The sequence below is a fragment of the Ciconia boyciana genome, chromosome 4 (assembly GCF_034638445.1).
Source record: "Ciconia boyciana chromosome 4, ASM3463844v1, whole genome shotgun sequence".
Lineage (NCBI taxonomy): Eukaryota > Metazoa > Chordata > Aves > Ciconiiformes > Ciconiidae > Ciconia > Ciconia boyciana.
In genome coordinates this window covers 16,247,778-16,272,164 of record NC_132937.1, presented here as the reverse complement: position 1 = coordinate 16,272,164, position 24,387 = coordinate 16,247,778, and the positions used below count along the sequence as shown (strand labels likewise).

The 24,387-nt window shown below is 38.0% G+C and overlaps 1 protein-coding gene across 8 annotated transcripts in view; it reads left to right on the top strand.

The window, feature by feature from the left end:
* Positions 1-24,387, top strand: part of ARK2N (arkadia (RNF111) N-terminal like PKA signaling regulator 2N) — a 37,058-nt gene that overhangs the window by 6,148 nt on the left and 6,523 nt on the right. For 5 of the 8 annotated variants that reach the window (XR_012042011.1, XR_012042013.1, XR_012042012.1 and 2 more), the window contains exons 2-4: positions 12,959-13,141; positions 17,194-17,320; positions 20,901-20,981. Coding sequence is in view for 2 of the 8 variants with exons in the window: in XM_072858789.1 (XP_072714890.1) it covers positions 12,959-13,141; positions 17,194-17,320; positions 20,901-20,981 (391 nt within the window). In the remaining 6 variants the exon portion in view is untranslated. Of the gene's footprint in view, positions 1-1,213; positions 1,805-12,958; positions 13,142-17,193; positions 17,321-20,900; positions 20,982-21,593; positions 23,565-24,387 lie in introns of those variants that run through there. The other 3 variants (XR_012042015.1, XR_012042014.1, XM_072858790.1) reach the window with 3 other exon arrangements.

The window sequence follows — 24,387 nt, the reverse complement described above, 5'->3', positions numbered from 1 at the left end:
AGTTTTATGTTTACATATTAAATTGTCAGGTCCTGTAGCTGCTTTGTGTAGTTTAATGTGATGCTTTTCTTGTTTTGGAATTACCTTAGGTAAGGTTTGTGTGTTCCAACAGCATGCACGTATTGTTTATTATTCATCAAACAGGTACAGAGCCTCGTTTTCTTGGGCTTTTATTGCTTCCTAGAGGATTCCTGAGTGAACTCTAAACTTAAAAATATAGATAGCACTGCCTTATTGATATGTAGAGTAAGATAATGAGGATGGCCTTCTCTTCTTGCTGCTAAAGCTCTTCCTGATAATCCCAAAGCCAGTCATTTTAACCATATTTTTGATGGATAGAAGGAAGGAGAACAATTTCCTTCTAACTATGCCCTGTCTGTTTTCTGCCTTGGCTAGAAGTAACGCTAGAAATGCTGCACAGCCGGTGGCTGGTGCGATGAAGGGCATGCGTCGAGTTGGTGTGAGGTTGATCACTCCTGCGTGTCATGTGGATTACCCCTGCGATGTAGCTGTGTCCGTCAGACCTAACAGAGGTTGCTTTCACCTCATGTATAGCATAGCATTCACATATCTTTTTGTGTTTGTGTGTATGTGTTTGTGTTGTGTATTCTCTTCATTGGTGTGTAGTGTGTTTTCCAAAATTAGACCAAGAGCTTTGGGCTTGGCTACTTTAGATGCTGCAATCACTATATCAGCCTTTATCTCTGTTATCTTGTGTACAGTTTTGTCTACGTTTAACAGTCCATTATAAAAGGGTTCAAGTATGTAAGTAAAATACACATAATTTTTCAGGTTTACCAGTTAAACAGTAATATTTTGGATCACAGTGTAACAGAACTAAACATGTTATTGTATAATGTTTTTGACACCTTCAGTTGAATTCAAAACAGAAATTGCAAGGAAATTGGACTAATTTGGTTTATAAGAAAAAAAAGACCTTTGTGACAGAATTGTCTGAGAATTCTAGAATAAAAATAATTTTGAAGCCAAAATTTCTATTATAACCTCAGTGAGTGTAAAATGTTGTGGGGTTGTTTTTTTGGGTTTTTTTTGACGGTAATACTGTTGGTTAATATTTGCTAATTCCTCCCCTGTTGTCATATCCAAGGAACACAATTAGAAAAGTTTGTTTTCCTGAGTTAACATGCCTTAATAAACAATATTATGTTCTTACTTAATGATGTCTTATCAAATGGCCTCAATGTCTTTAAAGCTGGCTTCAGTCGTGCTGGGGGATCTGGAGGAGCGACCAGGGAAATTCCAGGATTGCTTGACAGGGGCACCGTGTGGGATAGGAACTGCATAGGCAATGTCCTGGAAGAGGCTATGAACTGCTTTGCCGAGATGCAGAGGCAGACAGAGGAGAAATTTCGCATGTGGATAGAAAAGCTAACCCGTCTTGACACGGATGAAGAAAGCAAGCAACAACTGGAGCCCAGGGAACCTAAAATTCAACTAGTTGGCCAAAGAATCCCCCCTACCACACAGTCAGGGGCTTTCATACAGATGCCTGATAGCCAAGTACTTCCACAGCAGTCGTTTAATTCTTACGTGGGCTATCAAAATGTTGATGCTACGCTAGAGTTTCCAGCGACTTTTAATAACAATTTTCCACCTATCTTTCCAGAGAATGGGAATATTGCAGAGCCTGATCTGAATCAGTCATAAACTTAAAATCCAGTCTTTGCAATCTTGGTGTTACTTTGGATTATGCTAAAAACAAGGTTTCCTTTTTTCTTCGTATATGTTTGTTTTGTTTTTCTCTTCGGGGTTTTATTACCATGGTGTTTTGTTTGGTTTTTTTTTTGATTTATAGAGAATATATATGTAGTTAAAAAAAAAAACCCACAGTATACCCATGTGCATGTGCCAGCACACAGATACAAATATCTTTAAAGGTGTTTGGGGGAACCATCCTAAGCTTTCATCACCAAACTTGGGAAAATATAACTTAGAATCCTTGTTTAGATACCCCAAAATCAGTAGAGCTATGTTTGTTACAACAGGAGCATTCAGAGTATTCATCCAAATGCTCTTTTTGCATGTTAAAACATTTATATAAGGAAATAAGTTTTATATTTAAAGATGTAAAGTACCCTAGAGAGCCAGACTAGATACAGACCTGTAACATTTCCTTAACTATCTGTTTACTCCCAAGTTTTGCAGCTTGAACATGTCACACAAGTTTTTTCTTCTTCCTTTTTATGCAGAAGTAATAAGTTTACCCTAAAGATTTAGCTATATATAACAAATGTGCACAACTGATTTTTTTTTTTGTCTCCCATTTAGTAGTTCCTTTTCTGTCCAGAGTTTTTATTAATGTCACTGCTGTGTTGCACATGGCATATTTAGGGAAGCAGCTGTCTTATATTGTATGCACAAATACACACATGTATACATATATATGTGTTCGGTTTGGGTGGAAGTAATCTCCTCTAATTTTAGGTTTATAGTTTGCTGTTCTGTGAATCTCCTTTTGAGCCAATGGGAAGAGATAAGGATACCTCCTGGCAGTGTCTTTCTCTTCCATTAGTTGTCTAAACCTCCCTTATAAACAGTTTAGAATAGATAACTTTAGCCAAAAGTTAGGTGAGATGAATCACACCCAACTGTGTGTGCATGCATGACCTGTGCACACAAAGCACTGCTGCTTCCTTCTGTATATACGATCAAACTGCATCCTTCATGCTGGAATAAAAATAGTCGTATCAGTCCTAAGATAAGCAGCTGTCGGTAGATGGATTGAGTCTTGGCACAGGAATTTAAAGGAAGGCTTGACAGTCAGATTAGTAAACGCTGTGGTGGTCTGAAGGTATGGGTTGTTGGTCTGGGTGAGATGGCAAGAGCCTCTTCTGAACCACATCTGAATGCCTCTGAAATCATTATTTACTTGTGATAGGGAAATGCCGGAACATTAGTTTCATTTAAATAATACAATAACTTGCTATTGTGTGGATTTTTTTTATACTGATAGTTATCCTGAGTAGGCAGGCTTGAAACTGTGATGTTTAAAGTAGGAGTAATTTAAACTATATATTAGAAATCTCTATTTAATTCTTACTATTATCACTACACACAGGGATTTCTTTTTTGGTTACCTCTCCGTTAAGACCTTTCTTCATGTGAAGTAACTTCTCCGTAGCTACCAAAAATGTATATTTATCATCAGTTAGAACTTGCTAAAAGTTTCTAATTCAAATTAAAATTCTAATAATGGAAATTGGAAGTCTTTGCATAGACATAGTTTAAGTAAAGAGAACACTATATGTCTCTCTTAGCTCTGTTATTTTGCTTTTTAATCCACAGTCACTTTTTTTCTAATTATTTTAGTGTAATTCCTTTTCTTCCTGTTGGAAATAACCACTGTATCTTCTGTAGGTCTGATTATTATATTTTTTTTTTCCTCCTTGAAGTCAGTGGGAGTTTTTCCATCAATTTATATGGAGATTTGGATCAAACCTGTAACAGGAACTCAAGAAATGCTTTTTGTTATCAGTATAATACTAACACTGGTGTGTTAACATTATTCTTGGCCCAGAGGTACTTTTTTTTTAAGTAAGTGATGCCTTCATTAAAAAAAAAATGAGGTTAGAGAGCTGTGTTATTTTCAGAGTAACTGTTTGAGAGACTATGCAGGAGATAATTTTTAAGTACTGGAATGAATTATTTACAGATCACCTTCATGCATAATTTTGATACAAAGATTTTGATATGAACTTGTAAGAAAACTCCCTCATCTGAAATTGTGTGCATTTTTAACTTAACTATAGGTAAAAGTTAAATGAGTTATTTTATGTTTGATTGCAATTTAATAAACTTGTCCTCATCCATTTAAAATTTAAGATCCTTCAGGGAAGATTATTTGCTGATATAAAAAAAAAAAATCGGATCCTTCTGGTGTGCATAGATTTTTTTTATATATATATATATATACACACACACACACACACCTTTATGACGATAAGAGCAGCATATTTTAAAGCATGACAACTTTACAAGTCTTTCCATGCATGCAGAAACAGCTTTTTGCAGTGACTGGTTTCTTTTAATGTGTGAGAGTCACTTAACTCAGTATGTCTGTAAGCATGCCCTTAACCTTTTTTATAAAATAGTATATATGGAGCAATTAGGTATTTCAAAACAAATTGCGTAAGGAGATCAGCTGAACTTATTTATCTCTCAGACTGAAACAGACTTATGTACTGATCTCATAAATGGATGATAACTTTGTTAGGGATGTAGCCAGTGAAATTTCTGCCAACTTTCAATGTCCTAGGTAGGTAATCTTTGAAAAAAAAAAAAAACCCAAACAATTAAAAATATTGAAATCATTCAGTGTATTAATAGATAAAAATTTGGATTTGGTTACTATAGGCAAAAATTAAAAGCTGTCAAACATTTTTATCCATTTATGTTAATTGTTTTTTTCAATGCAAGTAGCTATGAATGTGAAAGAACAAGCAGAGGATTATAGCGGTTGAGCATACAGACTTTAAAGCTGTACTCTTTCTAGGATAAAATTATTCCAAGGCACCCAGAAGACTGAGGGAATAGTTCATATTAGATATAATTTTAACTTAATTTCCCCACAAAAGCTACCTAGTGTTAAGAATACCTGTGCAAGACCAATGGTTGTAAATGGTTTTGTAAATGGTAAATATTATTTTGTTTGCTCGGAAAGTGAAAACTTGCCTCAAAACTGGAGCCAGATCTTCAGCTGTCATAAATCAGCTCCTTTGAAATGAAAAATGTGCATTGATTTACACAGTTGAATATCAGGTCCATTAGCTCGTTTTCCATGTGAAGAACAATGCTTCTCCTGGGAGCTGAGAGGGGAACCTCACCATTCTGTTGTTCAGGTGTAGTATAACCTACCTGATGAAGGATTTGGCAGGCTGTGCAATTACACAGGAGCATCTCTCTTCTTGCTTTGTATTGGGAATTTGAAAGATGCAGAGCACTGAAGAAACCAACCTTCACATACCAATACTAGTGATGAGTCTGTATTTTAAAGGTGTTTGTGACAGCCTTTGGTATCTCTTTGAGAAAACAGATTCCTAATACATAACTTCAGATTATTTTTTTTTTCTCCTGGAAATATTTTTGCTATATTATATGGCTGCAGTTAAGTTTGTAATGATTTCCATTATAAGCTTTTATTTTCAAAGGGCTTTGACTAGAAACTTTCAGGGAGTTAAAATGTCTTCAGCTGAAATTTTAACATAAATTTTAATCTCATTCTGTATTTCATTAAAGCAGTCTGGCCTTATTTAAGACTATTTTAAGATTATCCAAAGGAAAGTCTTCTACTTTCCAACCCAAAGTTACATTTTGAATGTATGTTTATGCTCGCATCTCAACAAATTACTTCAGAACTACCAAATTTAACAAGTAGAGGAGAAATCAGTAGGAGTTTTGCACAGACATGGAGAATCACAGATGATAATTTAGAGTTTCTCTAATTGCCCTAGGTATTATACTTCAGAATGGAGTAAAGAAACATTCTAGTTTCTTTAAAGAGAATTTTACTTATCTTATGGTTTTGAAAGGGTAAATGCATCAAGTCAGATCAGCTGGTGTAGACTGGTGTCATTCCAGGGAAGATGGTGCCAGTTTAAACCCAGCTGGCTTATTCAAGTTTCTATATTGCCATTTTTGATATTGAATTATATGTTATCAAAGTGGCAGCTGTTTGCATGGGAGTAATTGAACACCTGTATGACTGCAGAGTTGGGATTTAGTAGCAGGTGAAACAGCTACTTTATTAGCATTTTTTGTGCAAGTGCAAAAGAAATAAGTCTTTCTATAAAGGCTCAATTTAAATGTTGCTAAAGGTCAAACTGACAGTTCAGTAAATGAAAAATTAAAGGATCTGCTCCTAGAATTGGACCCTGTGTAGTCCTGGGAAGTCCAGGGGCTTTAGTGTGCAGTGTTTTTGCAGGCTTGGCTGCAGGTTCTTCCCCAGGCATTTGTGCTGCTTCCCTCCCTCGAGTGGGGTTTGGTAAGGAAGATCTGTAGGAAATTACACCCTTCGTACATCGTTTTATCTGAGGGTTTGGGGTTTTGCTTCACATGCTTCTAACAAAACACCTGAATTTTCAGGCTTCATTTAGAAAAAAAAAATTGAAGGTAATATACAATGTAAATTCAAGTAAAGGCAGTGAAACTTTATTCAGTGTTTCTATCACAAAAAATAGCTAAGCAAGGGGAAAAAAAATCTTTAAATCTTTCAGATATACTGCTCTTCAGTGTTATTTTTAACAGTATTAGGACAAAATAATTTAGGCAGAAATATACATCTCAAGTTCACAGTGTATTTTAGAATAACCTAACAATCCTGCAAAAACACTGAGCTGCTAGAGTGAAGACTGGAGGACCAATCTTAACTTCAGTGAAATGGGATTATATTTGGCAGTTATTTTACAAATTGAAATATATTTATTATCACTGATTTCTCTTAATATATTTTGTCTCTTCCTGTATCCACATATTGTAAATATCTTTTTTTTTTAAGTAATATTTCAAGGGCATTAAAAAAAATCCTAGCCCTATTAAAACCAGTAGAAAATTTCTACTAATTTCAGTGGGGCTAGCATTTCACCTCATTAGAATTTGAACTTATTCTGCAGTTTTTGGTCAGAGAATCCTTCAGCTGACTTTAAGGGGAGTCTTTGCCTGATGAGTGTGTGTAAATCAGGACAGTTGAGCAGATGTTTTTAAAATAATCAAGGTCTGCACTGTGACCACTGCAGTTACATTTGGAAGCATTAAAACAAATGTGCTGTGTAATTTGTACTGTAGAAGCTAACATATTCAGGCTGATTGATAGAGATGGACAGTACCTTGCAAAACATGCAGCTGGAAACCGATCTTTCTCACAAATTGTATTAGTCTCATAGTGTTAGATCAGCAAAATGAAGGCACATGGAAAATAGGCTTATTAAGTTAGCAACGATTTCAAGTGCTCTGTTAAATCTCACAGTGCTCTGTTAAATCTCATCGAGCAGGGGGTTAGTCTGGACCATCAAAAGTTTTGCATCAAGGCTGTACCAGCCCTTTCATGGGAACATTTTTGAAGATGTTTGTACTTGCAAAAATGTGATGTTTTCTGGAGGGGTGCATATGGGGTGCATGTTTGCCTGCCTTTTCCTAGTGTAAGTTGTATTTACAGGGGAATTTTTTTTTTAACTGTCGTAGCTATGTAAGAGTAGGGTGTGATGGTTTCCAAAACCCTCCTGATACACTTTTGCAAGTAAAACTGGGGAAGAGATCTGGCTAATATATCTGCTTCCATAATTAATGAATCATTAGGTGGCATCAGGGAAAATAAATCCTGTCATGAGATATCAGGAAGTGGTGTGCACTTTATATTTTCAATACACAGCCATGTTCCATGTGCCTTTGCTTAATGCACAATGAAAAATACTTTATTATGTCTTTTATATATAATTTGGTAAAACAAATCCAAGGTGTTTTCCATCTAGTCATCAAAAAGCCTGATAGAATGAATGTTGATCAGCAAGTCTTGAATTTTTGAGATCTCTTTTGATGTGATATATTAAAAATGATCCAGTCTGAGAACAGATACTCATTTGATCATGCTGTTTTGATTTTATTATTTTATTATTATGGTAAAACAAACAAAAGCTTTACTGTGTGAAATGAAGGAAAATGTGAGGAAAGTGGATTCATTGATAACTTTTTGTTCCCTTTATGATTTTAGAGAGAATGTTGTTACACTACTATTGGTTTTTATTGTATTTACAATGTATTCTTTGCCTAACCCTGTAAATTTTGAAATGTAACTACTGTAATCTGGAATAAATAAATAAAAATAGTAATGAAGCATTTCATGTTGCTAAACAACATAAAGCACAGATCTCCTGCTTCCCATCCCCTTTTGGGAATTGTTTTAGGATTCAGCTAGTTTATGCCATTTGAACTGCACATACTTTATGAAACTGCAGCTCTGGATCATGTTTTACATAATACCAGGTTTGTCTTGTTTATCTAAAACAAAAAGACTGTCATTTCAGCCTGCAGTCTTGTATATGAGGCCTTTCTGTTTGGATCAAAGTTACTGATGTGTCTACTGTAAAACTATTTTGGCAAGTCACTTAAGATGAATCTTCTAGGTTTTGACACACAGAATATGATTATTTTGATTACTGTAATGATCATCTGATCTTAACATTTATATAGGTATTAAAGTCCATTCTATGTTTTGCTTAATCTTGAAGTAAATGGAGTTATCACCTCTTAAATTTAAGTGTCAAGAGTAAATGAGGGCATTCTTAGATCTCTTATTATTTTAAAATGTCTCAGTATTTTCTTTTGTTATATAAAAATAAATGCAATTTAGTTTAGAGTACTGAGATTGAGACAAAGCAGTGCCTACATTCACAGTGAAGATGCAGAGGTGAGGCTGGAAGAAGCCATGTCTCCTTGGGCTTGCAATTACCTGGGTGCCTCTGTGTGTTGCCTTTTTAGCTTTTGCATGTTTCATGAAAGCATTCCTAAACACTATTTTTAAACTCCTCAATAATTTACCAGTTAAAAATAGCTCAGTAATTTGAGGGGAGTGTTGTTTTCAGCAAAGCTGAGCTCCTCTGCTTGTTAGCCTTGAGCAAGCTGCAAATCTCTGCTTGCCTCAGTTTCCCCCACAGGCAAAAGGAGGTTAATAATCACCTCAGAGCTCTGAGATCCACTAATGTAAAGCTTTTTATAAGAATAAAGTGCTGTAATTATTATTGTACCTGTTCTGTGTGTGTTAAAGCTTAGGGTGATATTCACACCTAAATAGGGCTCCATGTCTCCTCATTGCAAAGACACTGATGACTCCAGAGGGTGATTCAGACCACCAAAATTAGGCTTTTAATTTTGAAATTATTTCAATCAGGATAGTCCTCTGGAGATTTCAGTCTTTTTCCACTACTTGTAGAGAAAATATAGTGAAGTTTAAATCCCATCCCTAAGGCTGGAATTCATCTTGCTGAACTTCAGCAGTGTAAAAGTTAGGTGCCTTGTCTAAGGTGGTTGTCTAAGCTCTTTCTGTTTACTGGGGAAGGAGGGAAGATGATGATGCTCCAGGCTGCAGTTTCCAGGCTGAGATTACTTGACCTGAAGTTCCTCTCTGGCTACAGTGGGAAGGAGTTTAGGTGATGAGCTTGGCACTACGTGCCTCAATTTAAGAAAGCTAAAGAGAAATAATGACTTAAAGGACTAAGTTCCGCATTCAGGTTCTGCTAGCTAATATCTTTTGTTTCTGATGATAAAGTACTGCTGTGCATTGAGACACACAGCTGTTGCAGCACAAAGATACGATGCTTCTTCTAGGATTGCTGCTTTTAACTTACAGGTGAAATTTTACAGTTGATTCCCCCTTTTTGCTTGTGCTGCCATTATAATGAATTAAGGGATAATAAGAGTGTGGATCTTATAGCAGAGTTTAGACCACTGATGTTGAGATGCGGCTCTGTGACAAGCATGTGAGAGGCTAGCAGATAAGAAATTATTGAATTTTCTATGTTACAAGCTTAAAATAAAAATCGACATGTATAGACCTGAATTTTTGTGCATGTGGCTTCTGATTCAGTTGTCCTGAGTGGAATTAGTTTTGATGAGCTGTGTAAATTAAGGGAGAATTGGACACTTGGAAACACTGTTCCCATGATGACCTCTGCCTCTGAATTCTTAAAAAAAAAAAAAAAAAAGGCAGTCTTTCCCTCCCCCTGTTAACATTAAATGTCAACAGCTGTATTTTGCTGCTGGTACTTACTAACTTTCAGCCTCGTCTTCAAGCATTTATTGCTTTAGAAATGAATTAAAGCAGTCAGTAATTGCGAGGAGTGGCTCAATTGTAAGGAAAAGGTGATAAGTTACAACTACGGTTGTAGTTAATCCTTTTACCTTTTCAACCTGAAAGCATTTTTTTCACTTATTTCCTAGCTGAAGCCAGTTGTCCTTATTTCTTGTTACCACCCATTCACTTTGCATGGCATCATCGGATGATCACGTAGTTGGCTAGGGAAGTATTATTTATTTCCAAATTTAACCCCTCCTGTCCCATCCTTGTAGCACTGAAAAGGAAACAGGCTTTTGGGAATGAAGGATTTTTAGATAATATTTTTTTAATATGCCTTTGCTGCAACTTTCATCTAGTTGTAGTTGTCTACAACTTATATACATGTTATATTTTTTTAATGCATGTAGGCATTTATTGCTTATTTCTTATTTTATACATGCTGGGAATCCTAGGATTTGTTGCAGCATCGTTGCTGTTATCTTGGCCTCATTTACTGGTGATAGGTATAGATAACCCTGGTGTCAGGGGCCTTTCATTTCCAAATCTGATCCTGAAAGGCAAGGCTGAGAAAAGCAAAAATAGATCTCTGCTGTGATTGCTTTGTAAATAGCAGCTTGTTTTTTCCAGACTGTTAAATTGGTGGCTATTACACTGACAAATATAATTACAGTATGTAAATTATATTGAAAATATTTTTGTCTGTTTGATGTATACTAAATTTAAGCTAAGTTATAAGGTGTGCTGTTTGGAAGTGTGGAAGATACAAGAGTGGAGCTACAGATAACAAGTTTATGCTTGTATTTCCTACTGATGAAGACTTTCACACAAGTTATTTCTATGGGTAGGTGATGAGAATATCACTCTGCATGTATATACATTTATTATACATTTTTGCATGATTATACATGTAGGAGTGGTACAATTTTGACTTGAGACTATTAGTGCCTTTTGTCCAAATATAATTTTACTTGTGTAGACACATCTATCTAAAATCAAATTTCGCTTCTGCTTTTGGAGATCTTAGTAAGAAGCGAGAGAAACAAAGACATGAAGGAACAGTACATAGCTCCTGAAATTTTAGATAACCTGTTGAAAAAATGGTCAAATAGTCAATATTGTACTTGACCCTCGTATCTTCTGCACTCAACTGTTTGTTTTTATAGATCACTTTATATATGTTCACGCTGAACTCTGATGATAAGACTGAAAGAAAACATGCCTCTCATGATTGACTCCAGGTGTAACTTCTGCATGTAATTTAATCATTGGCTTTCACAAATAATTAACTGAACATCAGCCAGCTTTATTTTGAACTTGGTATTCCATTATTTTGTAATTGCCTTTTAAAAAGACAAAGATTGCCCTTCAGTTAATTATCACAACTTCTTTTCCAGTCATAATCATCAGTGTTTCATGTTGCGAACAGTTTGGTCTTTAATACATTGGCATTTAACTACCCATTTATTTTTGTCGGGTCTGTTTTAAGTTTGTAACATAACACTGTTTTACGAAATTGTTGTTTTAGAGGCAGGTCTGATCAGAAATATTTTGTGAATTTCTTCATACCTTGTTGCAAAACTGATCTTTAGTATGACTTAAGCAATATGGTCACTCTTTAATGAAGTGTGTTGCTAATCACAAAATAGGTGTATCTTAAAATAGTGGGTTGAATTATGTTTCAGGGACCAAGTTGCAAAAAAACCAAAACAAAACCAAAAAAACCCACCCTAAAAACCTCAGTAGAAACAGCTTTCCAGAGAACTAAATTTGAAACTTTTAGTTCATCCTGGTCTTTCTGTCTTCTAACAGGCACTTAACACTCCTAAAAGAAACCAGTCTTTCCTGAAAAGTCTTTTCATTTTATTCTTTGTGACTTCTAAAGATTTCTTTAGTCATTTCGTAATTCTGAAGGTCCTATCTTCCTAAACACATTATTAGTTTATGATTATTTGATATTATCCCATGCAAATTATACCCTCTATGTATCATACCCATAACAAAAATGTCCTGCAGACACTCAACTGCCAGAACTTCCTTGGAGTTAAAGAATTGCAGTAGCAAAGCAGCTGAGCTTTGGCCCAGCCTCTTTCTCTATTTCATACTTGTTTTTGTGGATGAAGTCTTGGCCCAAAGAAAATTTTGATTCTGACATTTGGGGAATGGGAACTCCAACCACTTTCATCCACTCTGAGTCGATAAGCTATAGCTGAGACGAGGCATTTGAGTTAAAATGTGCATCCTTTCAGAATTACAATATTTATCTGTTCTCTCTTTGCTTCCACATTAATCCTTGTCTTGAATCTGACTTTTTTTCTGAGCCTCTTCTGTTTCTACCATGCTTTCCAATTATAAGTGATTTTCATTCCTCACAAAGAAAATAGTCCATCCTAACAAAATAGACTAAAAGTAGTTTTTTGTTATTCCTCAAGAATAGATTTCAGAATCATGTAAGCAATTTTCTCTCTCTTTCTCCCTTCACTTTGGTGGCCAAAAATGCATATGGTAATCATATTGAATTAAAAGCATATTTATCACTGCACATTATAGTTTTGTTTCTTGTTATTCTGGATCATAAAAAAGAACACAAAAAAACATTGCCATTTTGAAAAATTCCCCTGTCCTCGACAGGTAAATATTATGAAAGTAAAGTTGCCTAATGTTAAATTTATTATTACTGGATCAGTTATATCAAAAAGTTAGTTTTATTCAATCAACCCTAAAGTAATGTAAGCTGTCACTTGAGTTTTGTAAAATTCTCTAGATAAATATCTTGTCTTGCCAAATTTCATGTCCTGTAACTTATTATTTTTTTTTATTTTAAACTGAAGGTTTTATCCTTTTAAGATTGTAAATGTAATGTTGTCAGATATGGAGATGTTTATGTGTTAATGTAAAAGATAATACACAAATAACTGATACATTGATAAACATGTTTTTCTTACATTTGTGTTTTCTGTGTATGCAAAGGTTAAAATGTCTCTGTAATATCAGACTATGTTCATTGACTGAAGTTTAATAATTCATATAATTTATAGTTCTTTGAGCTTCATGTAGGAGATTGCATTAATCCTTAAACAAATTATTTGTACTTTTAAAGGTGTCTTTCACAGTATGCTGACTTCTAATACGCGTTGCTTTTCTCTCCTTCTGCAGGTGGACCTCCAGTTGTAGCTCATTATGATATATCAGACACAAATTCAGACCCAGAAGTGGTAAATGTGGACAATCTGTTGGCAGCTGCAGTAGTTCAAGAGCACAATAGTTCTTTAGGAAATCAAGACTTGGGATCTACCTGGAGAACCAAAGGGCTGCTAGATGAACTGAGTGCCGATACAGGTTTGTTTAAATTCTCTTCCTCTGACATTTGTTCCAGCATCTCAGTTGGTGTCTCTCCCTTTCTTGCTTTCAGTATTTTTGTAGTTTATACAGCTTTAAAAGCTTCCTCTGTGGATTTTGCAATAAAACAGTAGAGGTGCTCATTAAAAATGTCTGACATTTATTCCAAAATAAATCTGAAAAAAATTGACAAAGATTCCTCCAATGTATTTTTGACACTTAATTTTCTTAATTATTTTTTCCTCCTTCTTTTCCCTCTAATTACTTCTTGGAACTTAGGTTTGGGGTTTTGGTATTGTTTTGATTTTTTTTAAATGTAAGTGAGCTAAGCTTGTTACTGAATGGTTGATTATGACAATCCATGCCACCAGCTAGTAAACCAATCATAATCTCATTTTAAGTATTGTAATTGTCTGTGTATGTCTTTTTTATTTGTCTCTTTATTTTTTTTAAATACAAGCATTAATTATTCCCATATTCTATCTGCATTTCTAACATACCTTAGAAAATTGGACAGACCAGCATCAGATAAAGATGAAGGGTGAAAAGGTGCTGGTAAGTGGGCTTAGCATCAAGAGACAGCAAAGAAATTTCCTTCAAGAAAGCAAGAGCAAGAATACTGTGGAAGAATTCAGAGAAGTTCATGTAGCTCATAAAAATTGTTCAGCTTCACTAAGTGCTTGCAACTCTTCACTAACAAGAGAGTTAAACAACAATGTGAAATGCTACTGTGTTTTGGATGCAGAGAGCTAACAGGGAATATTTCCTATCGACTTCATCCCGTAGCCTTGTATGCCAACATATTGCCTTCCTTTCCACTAATTTTTTTAACACCCATGTTAAGATTTTTGGCTGCATAAGACACAGAGTCTTGCCTGCATTGGTGGAGCACAACAGTTTTTTGTTTCATGCTGTGTTTTCCAAACGTAAGCCTGCCAAAGGGCACCTACATTGGAAGTGTCCTGGTAGCTCTGAGCTACTTTTCAGTGTCTGTAAGGCTTAAAGAAATACAAGTATGTGGCAGATTTTGAAAGAAATGTTCCATTATCATATAGTGGACAAGTCCATTACTTGAATATGAGAATCTCTGTTGCATTATTTTCACTGTGGTCTGTGGCTGGATGTTGTTCAGCCTTTTTGAAGCTAGCCGGTGTTTTCCAAGCTCACTGGTGTTGTTTGCAGGATGGCAGCTGACTGATAATTAGCTATTTGATCCCTAACAAGCCCACTCCTTTATAAAGTGATTTATTAGACGATGAGAACAGCTGAAATTAACTTTATTATATAGCATTAATGGATTGGTACTTCAAAGGAGTGTAAGGAAATAAAAAGTAATGTTTCTTACCAAGCTTTCTTCCACTTTCCACTTACGAGTACAATACTGCGATGCAGGTAGAAATTTGTCTTCCTTCCTCTACCTATATCCAAGGGGACTTGCAAGGAAGAGGTTGCCAGGTAAAAGAAAACAAGAAAACTTCAAGAAGCTTCTTCATCCCTGACCCTGTGGGAACGTGTCCAGACAAATTTGCTCCTGGTGCTACAGCCGTTTCAACGTCTGAAAGGATGAATCCCCTTTTCTTCCTGCATACACCTTGTCCCAGAGCCCTGTAGCCCCCATACACATCTGACTGCACATTTGTCAGTACTGGCCTTTTCTTACCACGTCTGGAATTGCACATTTGGAAAGCAGAATTTTCAAATCTTACATCTTGTTTCCAAATTTAATCTTCAGGCAGTATCTAGTTTAACAGACATTAAATGATCTGTTCCCATGGGAAAATAACAACATAAGCTTTATCTAAGTGAAAAATCTTATTAGGACACAGTATCACATCTTTGTGCATGGGCAAATATTTTGGGCTGTTTTGCAAGCCCTGATGTTGTAGGGCAAACAAAACATCTCCTTTGGGCGTCATCCTAATGTTTGTGCAAAGAAATTGACAGCATAGGCATGTTATTAGGCGTGAAATTTGTATGGCCAGAGGCTGTAAATCTATATGTATGCTATAATCCCCATTTACACTCAGCTAGTGTTACAATATTTATTCTGCTAATCATGGTTCCTCTACTGCTAATTACCTTTTTGTTGTCTGAACTTAAAGCTATGGTAATATATTAAAGCTCTTTTGGGACTCTCATTTATACCTCTGGGGATTCATTTGGGCGCTGTTTGAGAGGTGGTCTGCTTTGCTCCTCTGCCAGACGTTACCCTGTCTAGCAAAGGGTGTGGAATGGTGGTATGTCATTAATGCATTAATACAACATATTAAGGCAGGTCGATATCCATACCAGTTTGCATGTATCAGTGACCAAGGGTTGTGCTGCTGTTCTGCTGCCTGTGCTGTAGCAGCAGTGCCATTTAGGAGCAGGGCAATGCGAATCACTGGGGCAGTGATCACGTAAAGCCCGTGGTTTCCATCGCCAGCGCATGAATCAAAGCCTCTGAGCACTTCCATTTCATGTTTCACAGTGTGCCCAGACACTTCTATTAAGGAAATACCCGTGACCCATTTTGGGACTTACTGGCAGTCAGTGATATTTGCCAAGAAATGTTCAGCTGAACTGTAATGTTAGGAAAAGTCTGCCTGGGCTATTCATTAATTTTAAGTTCAGCTGACAAATCTTTTTTGTCTTGTGAGGTGGAAAACTCCCCCTTCGGGTACATGGCAGCACACGGGTTTCCTTCCCTTGCTAACCCTGATCAGATGTGGCACCAAGGGTCTTTGCTTTCCAAAAACTGAACATACAGTATGGTCTCGGCCCCTCTATTTGCTTGCATCTTTTCCAAGTACTTTAAGCAGTCATTAGAAGGTTTCCCTGGCACTTGTTTTAAGTTTAATTTCTTCTCTCTGTGTCCTCTTGATCTACCTGGGGATATAATCAGTTCTGCCTGTTCGCAGACCTCTGAAATTTGGTGGATTGTTATTGCATCCTCCTCCTCTCATCTTTGAAGAGGTGTCCAGTCAAACTAGATATACATAATATATTAATCTAATCTCAAATTTCCTGCTCGATAAGTGATTCTTCCCTTGTGTAGTACAGCTGAGAGTGGTTTCCAAGAAGTAGGTAGTCTCATCTGCTTCAGGGCTGCCCAGCGTTCCCCAGGTTACTGCTAAAGCAAGACAGTAGAAGTAATCTTTTTTTTTTTAAAGTAGAAGTTATGTCTTTTTATTGAAATCTTATTTTTAATTGATTTTAAAAAATAATTTATTTTCTGTAAAACAAATAATAATTTTTGCTGGTTTGTGTTTTCCATGCAAGTATTATTTAATATGTCACAACACAGCTTCACTAATTGTGGTGAAGAACCTTCTTAGCAGTACTTGGCAGAAAAGACAAAACCTGCCACACTCGTCATGAGTATTTAGAAAGGACTTGTTGTTTGACAGACTGATGAACTGAATAGCATTGAAGAACTGTAATGAAAAAGCAACACTGCCGTATATGGAACTTACGAAAAACACGGTGGTTTTTTTTCAAGTATTTGTAATAATGTTAGAGCAGATGTGTGAAGCAGCATGACCAGAAACTGATGGGTTTGTTAGTTTTTTTTCATTGACCAGCTTCCCCTGTTTTGTTGTTGTTGGTTTTTTTTAAAATAAAAGCATTTTCATTTTCCTTGCGGGGTGTTTGATGTTTCTGTCCAGCCTATAGGCTTTGTTTGCCACAGTATAATTTAGTTTTATTTATTGACAATAGATTGTCTCGTTTCTTTACTTCAAAGAGGTTTAGGCACAGTCTAACTCTTAGCATTGTTGTAAAATAACAGCTGGAAGGCCTAATTACATCAAGTGTTCTTGATGCAATAGTCGGCCTTTGTTCACATTTGTGTGATAACACCATCACTAGAGCTATTGAGATTGGATAAATCCAGTGATCATCCTGTATCAGGTGATGAACTGAAAGTTGGATAACTTGATCTAATAAGATTTTCCAATCTCAGTGTTTCAGTCTTTTTTTTGTTAGCTTGGGAAATTCCTTTTCCAGCTGATTTCTGAGTTGTGTAAGTTGTTAAAAAACATTGGCTGTATTTGCATTTTCCCCATCTATAGGTCATTTGGATCCAGGCTTCCTTGCAAGTGACAAAATGTCTTCTGGTAATGCCCAGATCAATGAAGAAATTAATATTGCCTCTTCTGATAGTGAAGTAGAGATTGTTGGAGTTCAGGAACATGCCAGGTATGAATTCCTTTTTCTTGCTTTTTCCACTTCTAATATTTCTTTCATTTTATCAGAATATCTGTATTGCCAAAATTAATAAAGAAAAAAACCAGCTGACTTCCACTTCTGTAGTTATCAATTCAAGACTGATGCCCAAACGGTAGCAAACGTTGCACTTGTTTTTTCTTTTCTGCTGGCCACGGTGATATCAGAATGTGTTTTTCTTTAGAACGTTATCAACTTCATATGTATTCAGATTAAGCTTGCAATGGGATATCAAACATTAACAAGCTAAATATATGTAGTATTAAAATACCAAATATTGAGATACCAAATTTATATACATCAGGAACAATTGTTAGGAATTCCGATTTTATGGGTGTAGTGTGAATAAGCAAATACATAAACAAAAATATTTATGTGGGTTCTTGTTTCCTTTCAAAATATTCACTTACTTTAAGCATTTAATTAGCTTCCAGTTTATTCAATTAATCAGTAGTTGTAAAAATACTATCAACTTTTCAATGGCTAATGTCATAAGATAGCCCCTTTAGATTAAAAATCAGATCCTTCTGAATCTTGGTTTTATTTCAAGATACAAGAGAGTTCAAATCCCCAAACTAGATGAGGGTAAGGAAGCCAGAGGTTTTTCTCAAGCTCAGATACAAAGCTGTCCAGCTGTGCTTCAGCTGTTATTCTTGACAGGCATTTTTTGATGTTACTCTTCATCTTTATAGTCTATGATCTTTCCTTGGCTTAAGGTATTATGAAGCAATTGAAAAAGACTGGCATTTTCATATAGTATGGAGGGTTAATTTGGTGGAATAAAAACAAGTTAAACCAGTATACAGACAAGCTCTTTCTAAAACTAGTCTGCTGCCTGGTGGACGCTTGGAGGCGGAAAAGGGTTGTGAGGGACAAGGAACAGAGCTGTTCCTCATTGTGCCTTCACTGCATCTTTCTTGAGGAAAGGAAGAAGGAAGGTGTACAGGACCCAATTTCCCAGGCAGGAAACTGTACAGATAGTGTGGGCACAATCCAGTGCTGTTGGATGTGAAAAAATGAAATTTTAAGGTGCTGAAGGAAGAGATAATTAGTCTTCGCTTTTAGAATAGTGTAAGTCCTTGCATGGCAAACTCTTTTGGAAGATACTAATTCCTTAGGAAGTAGCTCTCCTGGCTGTTTATCCAGCAGAGCTTAGAGGATCTTTGTCCTAATGATAAGCAGTGTGGACTTGTCCTCCACTACTAGTTTGTGTAAATCTGTCTAGCACTATGTACACACAACTCTTCTGCTTGAGATCCCCTGTTCAAAAGCTTTCCATGCTACTTGCCTCGATAATGTTTACCATGTACAAGAACGGAAATGTTAAGTAAACGCAGAGTTGCTGTTTAAAATCAGTTTATCTGCCATCTTCTGAAGACTAGTTCTTACTGGCTCCGTTGAATACTCACACATTTCAGTTGTTTGAATCCTATTTAGAATTTTATTTCTCTTGCAGGTCTAGGCTTGCAGTTATGAAGTATTGATGGGCTTCTGACAGGGTTGTCGTTTGGAAAAGGTTTAGGTTTTCAATCAGTATTTTTTGCATGCTTAGTTAGTATGGTGTTTGGATTCAGTTCTTTTGCTCACACTATTTTTTATCATGCTGCATATTCAATGTCGTTGTTGGACTGGTGTGAGTTGTGACACCCTGGAGTTTGTCCATCATTTATAGTTTTTCAGATTGCTAGTGAACTGGTGGTGTTTCTCATCATTGGAATATTACTTGGCATCTACTTAGGACACCAAGTCATGTTTTTCAGTTTGTTTAATTTTTGTCCAATAGATCTTTTTTTTTTATCATGCATGTGTATAAAAGTCTTCCTCTGTGTGTTTTTTTTTTTTTCCTAGTTGTTTTTTCTTTTTTTTGGTTGCCTTTACTTGGTATCTTCCCCTTAGCTACAGATTGGAAAGCATGTTCCCTAAGCTAATGTTTGATTGAGTGTTTGCTATTGGCTGCTTGTGTGACTTGCTTGAGGATAAACACTTTTATTTTTGCAAGGTATTATTTCTGTGAGACAATTTATAGTTTGCTTTTTGTCATCTTCAGGGAGAAAAGTTAGTATTAGCTTTGCCTGAGCATTGAGGACTGTTATGTATTGGAACAATGGACCATAGTCCCTGAGACTGAACATCATATTTAGTTTGCTTTGGCTACAAGCTTTTCTTGTCAGTTATGCTTAAAAATATTTCTTCTTAAAATAAAGCTTTAAAAAAAAAATCACCTACATTTGTTAGAGTTCCAGTCTCTTATTACTAATTCTTTGTAGATATGTACTAACTATGTATTTTTAAGACTGAAGAAGTAATAAAAAAGTCATTCTGAACATCACATCCAAAGCTAAATAGCGTATCTGAGAAGGAAATGAGACATTTATATTCAGAAAAGTTAGAGCTCGGAGAATTAGATTTTTTCATTCTATTTCATGAAAATCTAACCAGAGCCAAGAGAGATGAGCATAACCTAAGTAGTTCTGGAGAAAATAAATTGCACTACCTTCACTTAAAACAAATAAAATGTAAATGTCAGGGGTGTCACTAGGAAACTTCCTAGCCTGGTACGGCCCTCAGACTATTACCCATTATTGCTCTTCCACATGGGTGGCGATGAAGCCACAACGTGTAGTCCAAGGGTGATCAAAAGAGACTTCAGGGCCTTGGGACGGTTGGTAAGGGAATCTGGAGCACAGGTGATTTTTTCCTCTCTCCTTCCAGTTGTGGGCAGTGACATGGGAAGAAACAGAGGCACCCAGTCTATTAATACATGGCGCCATGGCTGGTGTCACCACCACAATTTTGGGTTTTTCGCTAACAGGATGGCCTACACAGCACCAGGCTTGCTGGCGTCAGATGGGATTCACCTTTCCCAAAGGGGGAAGAGGGTCTTTGCTCACGAGCTAGCGGGGCTCATTGACAGAGCTTCAAACTAGACTTGCTAAAACTAAACTAGATAATATCAGGCTTGCCTGTGACAAGCTGTGGGATGACATGCCAAGGTTAGAGGGATGGGGTGCTAGCGAGGGCCCTCAGCCTGTTGCTCTGAGATGTGCTGGCTACACTGGAGCACACTTGAAGTTTTACGGAGATGAGCCAGGGGCTCCTGAGGTAATAGGAGCCAACAGGGAAACACCAATGAAATACCTCAAAGGAATTAAGGTGTGTTCCTCTAAGAAGGTCAACAGCTCAGCTGAAGTGCCTCTACACCAATGCATGCAGCATGGGCAACAAACAGGAGGAGTTGGAAGCCACCGTGCTGCTAGAAAGCTATGACCTAGTTGCCATTACTGAAACTTGGTGGGACAAATCCCATGACTGGAGTGCGGCTATTGATGGCTGCAAGTTGTTCAGAAGGGACAGGCGAGGAAGGAGAGGCGGAGGGGTTGCCCTCTACATCAAGAAGTGGATAGAGTGTGAAGAGCTGTCTCTGAAGAGTAGCCACGAGCAGGTTGAAAGGGTACGAATTAGAGACTGAGGCAACAAAGGGAACCTTGTGGTTGGTGTTTACTACAGGCCACCCGATCAAGGGGAGCCTACTGATGAAGCCTTCTTCCTCCAGCTACAGGAGGCATCGCGCTCGCAGGCTCTCATCCTGCTGGGGGACTTCAACCATCCTGACATCTGCTGGAAAAGTAGCATGGTGAGCTATAGGCAATCCAGGAGACTCCTGGAGTGCATTGAGGATAACTTCTTAACCCAGGTAATAGACACCCCTACCCGAGGGGATGCGATACTGGACCTGATGGTCACCAATGCAAGTGAGCTAATCGGTGACGTCAAGATTGGAGGCAGCCTGGGCTGCAGTGATCATGCACTGGTGGAGTTTGCAGTCCTGAGGGATACAGGTCAGGCAAGGAGTATAGTCAGGACCTTGAATTTTAAGAAAGCAAACTTCTAGCTGTTCAAGGAGTTAGTCAATAGGACCCCCTGGGAAACAGCCCTCAGGGACAAGGGAGCAGAACAGAGCTGGCAGATCTTTAAGGACGCTTTCCATGGAGTGCAAGAGCTCTCGATCCCCAGGTGTAAGAAATCAGGAAAGGATGGCAAGATACCAGCATGGATGAGTCAAGACCTGCTGGTCAAACTAAAGGGCAAGAAGGAAATGCACAGGCAGTGGAAGCAGGGACAGGTATCCTGGGAAGAGTATAGGGATGCTGTCTGGTTGGGTAGGGATGGGGTCAGGAAGGTCCAAGGCATGGATGGAGCTGAACTTGGCAAGGGATGCAAAGAATAACAAGAAGGTCTTCTACAGGTGTGTCAACCAGAAAAGGATGGTCAAAGAAAGTGTATCCCCCCGATGAGCAAGACTGGCAAACTGGTAACAACAGACAAGGAGAAGGCTCGCTGTTGAGGTACTCAACAACATTTTTGCCTCAGTCTTCACTGGCAACCTCTCTTCCCACGCCTCTTGAGTGGATGGACCTCAAGGCAGGGACTGGGGGAGCAAAGTCCCTCTCACTGTAAGAGAAGATCAGGTTCGTGACCACCTGAGGAACCTGAACATATATAAGTCTATGGGACCTGATGAGGTGCATCCCAGAGTCTTGAGGGAATTGGCTGATGTAGCTGCCAAGCTACTCTCCATGATATTTGAAAAGTCATGGCAGTCAGGTGAAGTCCCTGGTGACTGGAAGAAGGGAAACATTGTGCCCATTTTTAAAAAGGGTAGAAAGGAGGACCCTGGGAACTACCGACCTGTCAGCCTCACCTCTGTGCCTGGGAAGATCATGGAACAGATCCTCCTAGAAGCTATGCTAGAGCACATGGAGGACAGGGAGGTGATTTGAGACAGCCAGCATGGCTTTACCAAAGGCAAGTCCTGCCTGACCAACCTAACAGCCTTCTATGATGGAGCGACTACATCAGTGGACAAGGGAAAAGCAATGGATGTCATCTATCTGGACTTCTGTAAAGCCTTTGACACGGTCCCCAACATCCTTCTCTCTAAATTGGAGAGATAGGGATTTGATGAGTGGACTGTTCAGTGGATAAGGAATTGGTTGGATGGTCGCATCCAGAGGGTGGTGGTCAACGGCTCAATGTCCAGTCCAGATGGAGGTCGGTGACAAGTGGTGTCCCTCAGGGATCCGTACTGGGACCAGTGCTGTTCAATATTTTCATCAATGACATTGACAGAGAGATTGAGTGCACCCTCAGCAAGTTTGCAGATGACACCAAGCTGAGTGGTGCAGTTGACGCGCCTGAGGGACAGGATGCCATCCAGAGGGACCTGGACAAGCTGGAGAAGTGGGTCTGTGTGAACCTCATGAGGTTCAACAAGGCCAAGTGCAGGGTCCTACACCTGGGTCGGGGCAACCCCTGGTATCAATACAAGCTGGGGGATGAAGGGATTGAGAGCAGCCCTGCAGAAAAGGACTTGGGGGTACTGATGGATGAAAAGCTGGACGTGAGCCGACAATGTGCGCTCACAGCCCAGAAGGCCAACTGTATCCTGGGCTGCATCAAAAGAAGCATGGCCAGCAGGTCGAGGGAGGGGATTCTGCCCCTCTACTCTACTCTGGTGAGACCTCACCTGGAGTACTGCGTCCAGCTCTGGATCCCTCAGCACAGGAAAGACATGGAGCTGTTGGAGCGGGTCCAGAGGAGTGCCACAAAAATGATCAGAGGGCTGGAGCACCTCTCCTACGAGGACAGGCTGAGAGAGTTGGGGTTGTTCAGCCTGGAGAAGAGAAGGCTCCAGGGAGACCTTATAGCGGCCTTCCAGTACTTAAAGGGGGCTTATAAGAAAGATGGGGACAGACTTTTTAGTAGGGCCTGTTGCGATAGGACAAGGGGTAATGGTTTTAAACTAAAAGAGAGTAGATTTAGACTAGATGTAAGGAAGAAATGTTTTACAATGAGGGTGGTGAAACACTGGCCCAGGTTTCCCAGAGAGGTGGTAGATGCCCCATCCCTGGAAACATTCAAGGTCAGGTTGGATGGGGCTCTGAGCAACCTGATGCAGTTGAAGATGTCCCTGCTCATTGCAGGGGGGTTGGACTAGATGACCTGTAAAGATCCCTTCCAATCCAAAGTATTCTATGATTCTGTGATTTGACCAGTACAGAAAACCTGGATTCCTGAAATACAGTACATGTGCCTTCACAGAGAAACGGGAAAAGGTTACCCCAGCAGCCAAACATCTCCTGCGTAACTGTGCAGCCAGGAGCAGCCTCAGCCACCACCAGTGCTTACAAGAGCAAAACAATTTTTGGAGCACTAGGTATAAAGTTTTACTAGCACTTGTTTAGGATTTACAGCTGGGAATGGAGTGATCATCTCAAAGACTCCAGTAAATTCTTGTCATCACTTCATCATATAAAAAAATTAGTCTGTCCTTCATTTTGTTTTTTTCTAATTATTATTAGCTTGTACTTAAATTGTCACATATCTATTATGAATATAATAGGTAAAAATACTGTGCAAATAAGTAGATATGTACCTCACTTCAGCAAGGCACTTGAGTCTGTGCTCATCTTTAAATACATGACTTAGTCTCATTGACTATAATCACTGAAAGCTTAAATGTTTTTCTGAAGTGGGGCTGTACTGTTATCAGTGAGCATTTCCCAGCATGTTTGTAATTTTTAGTTAAGTTAAGAAGACCAAAGAAAAATCAAGAGTAATGGCTGTAATAATGTAATTACAAGATCTCTCTTGTAATTATTGTAATGAAAGTATCATTATGTCCTTATTTTAACATGGTTTAGACTTCATATAGAAAGACAGCTTTTCTCTTTGTCTCATCAAGCCTCACTTAAAATTTTTCTCTTTTTAAAAGTCCAGTGGGTAAAACTGCTAGCAGAAAACTCTGCTTCTGAATAATGCATGGTACTACACGTGATGGGACAGACTTCTTCAAGATCCTTGGGATCCATGCACATATTTTGTAAGGAACATCACTTTACACCCGCTGGCAGAATTCAGTTCTTAAAAATCATTTAATCCCCACCACCACCCCCAAGTTTAAATTAAGTTTAGTCTCAGCTTTGTTTACTGGGTATTTAAGATGTCATGGACTCTACAAATGGAAGATCCACGAGGAC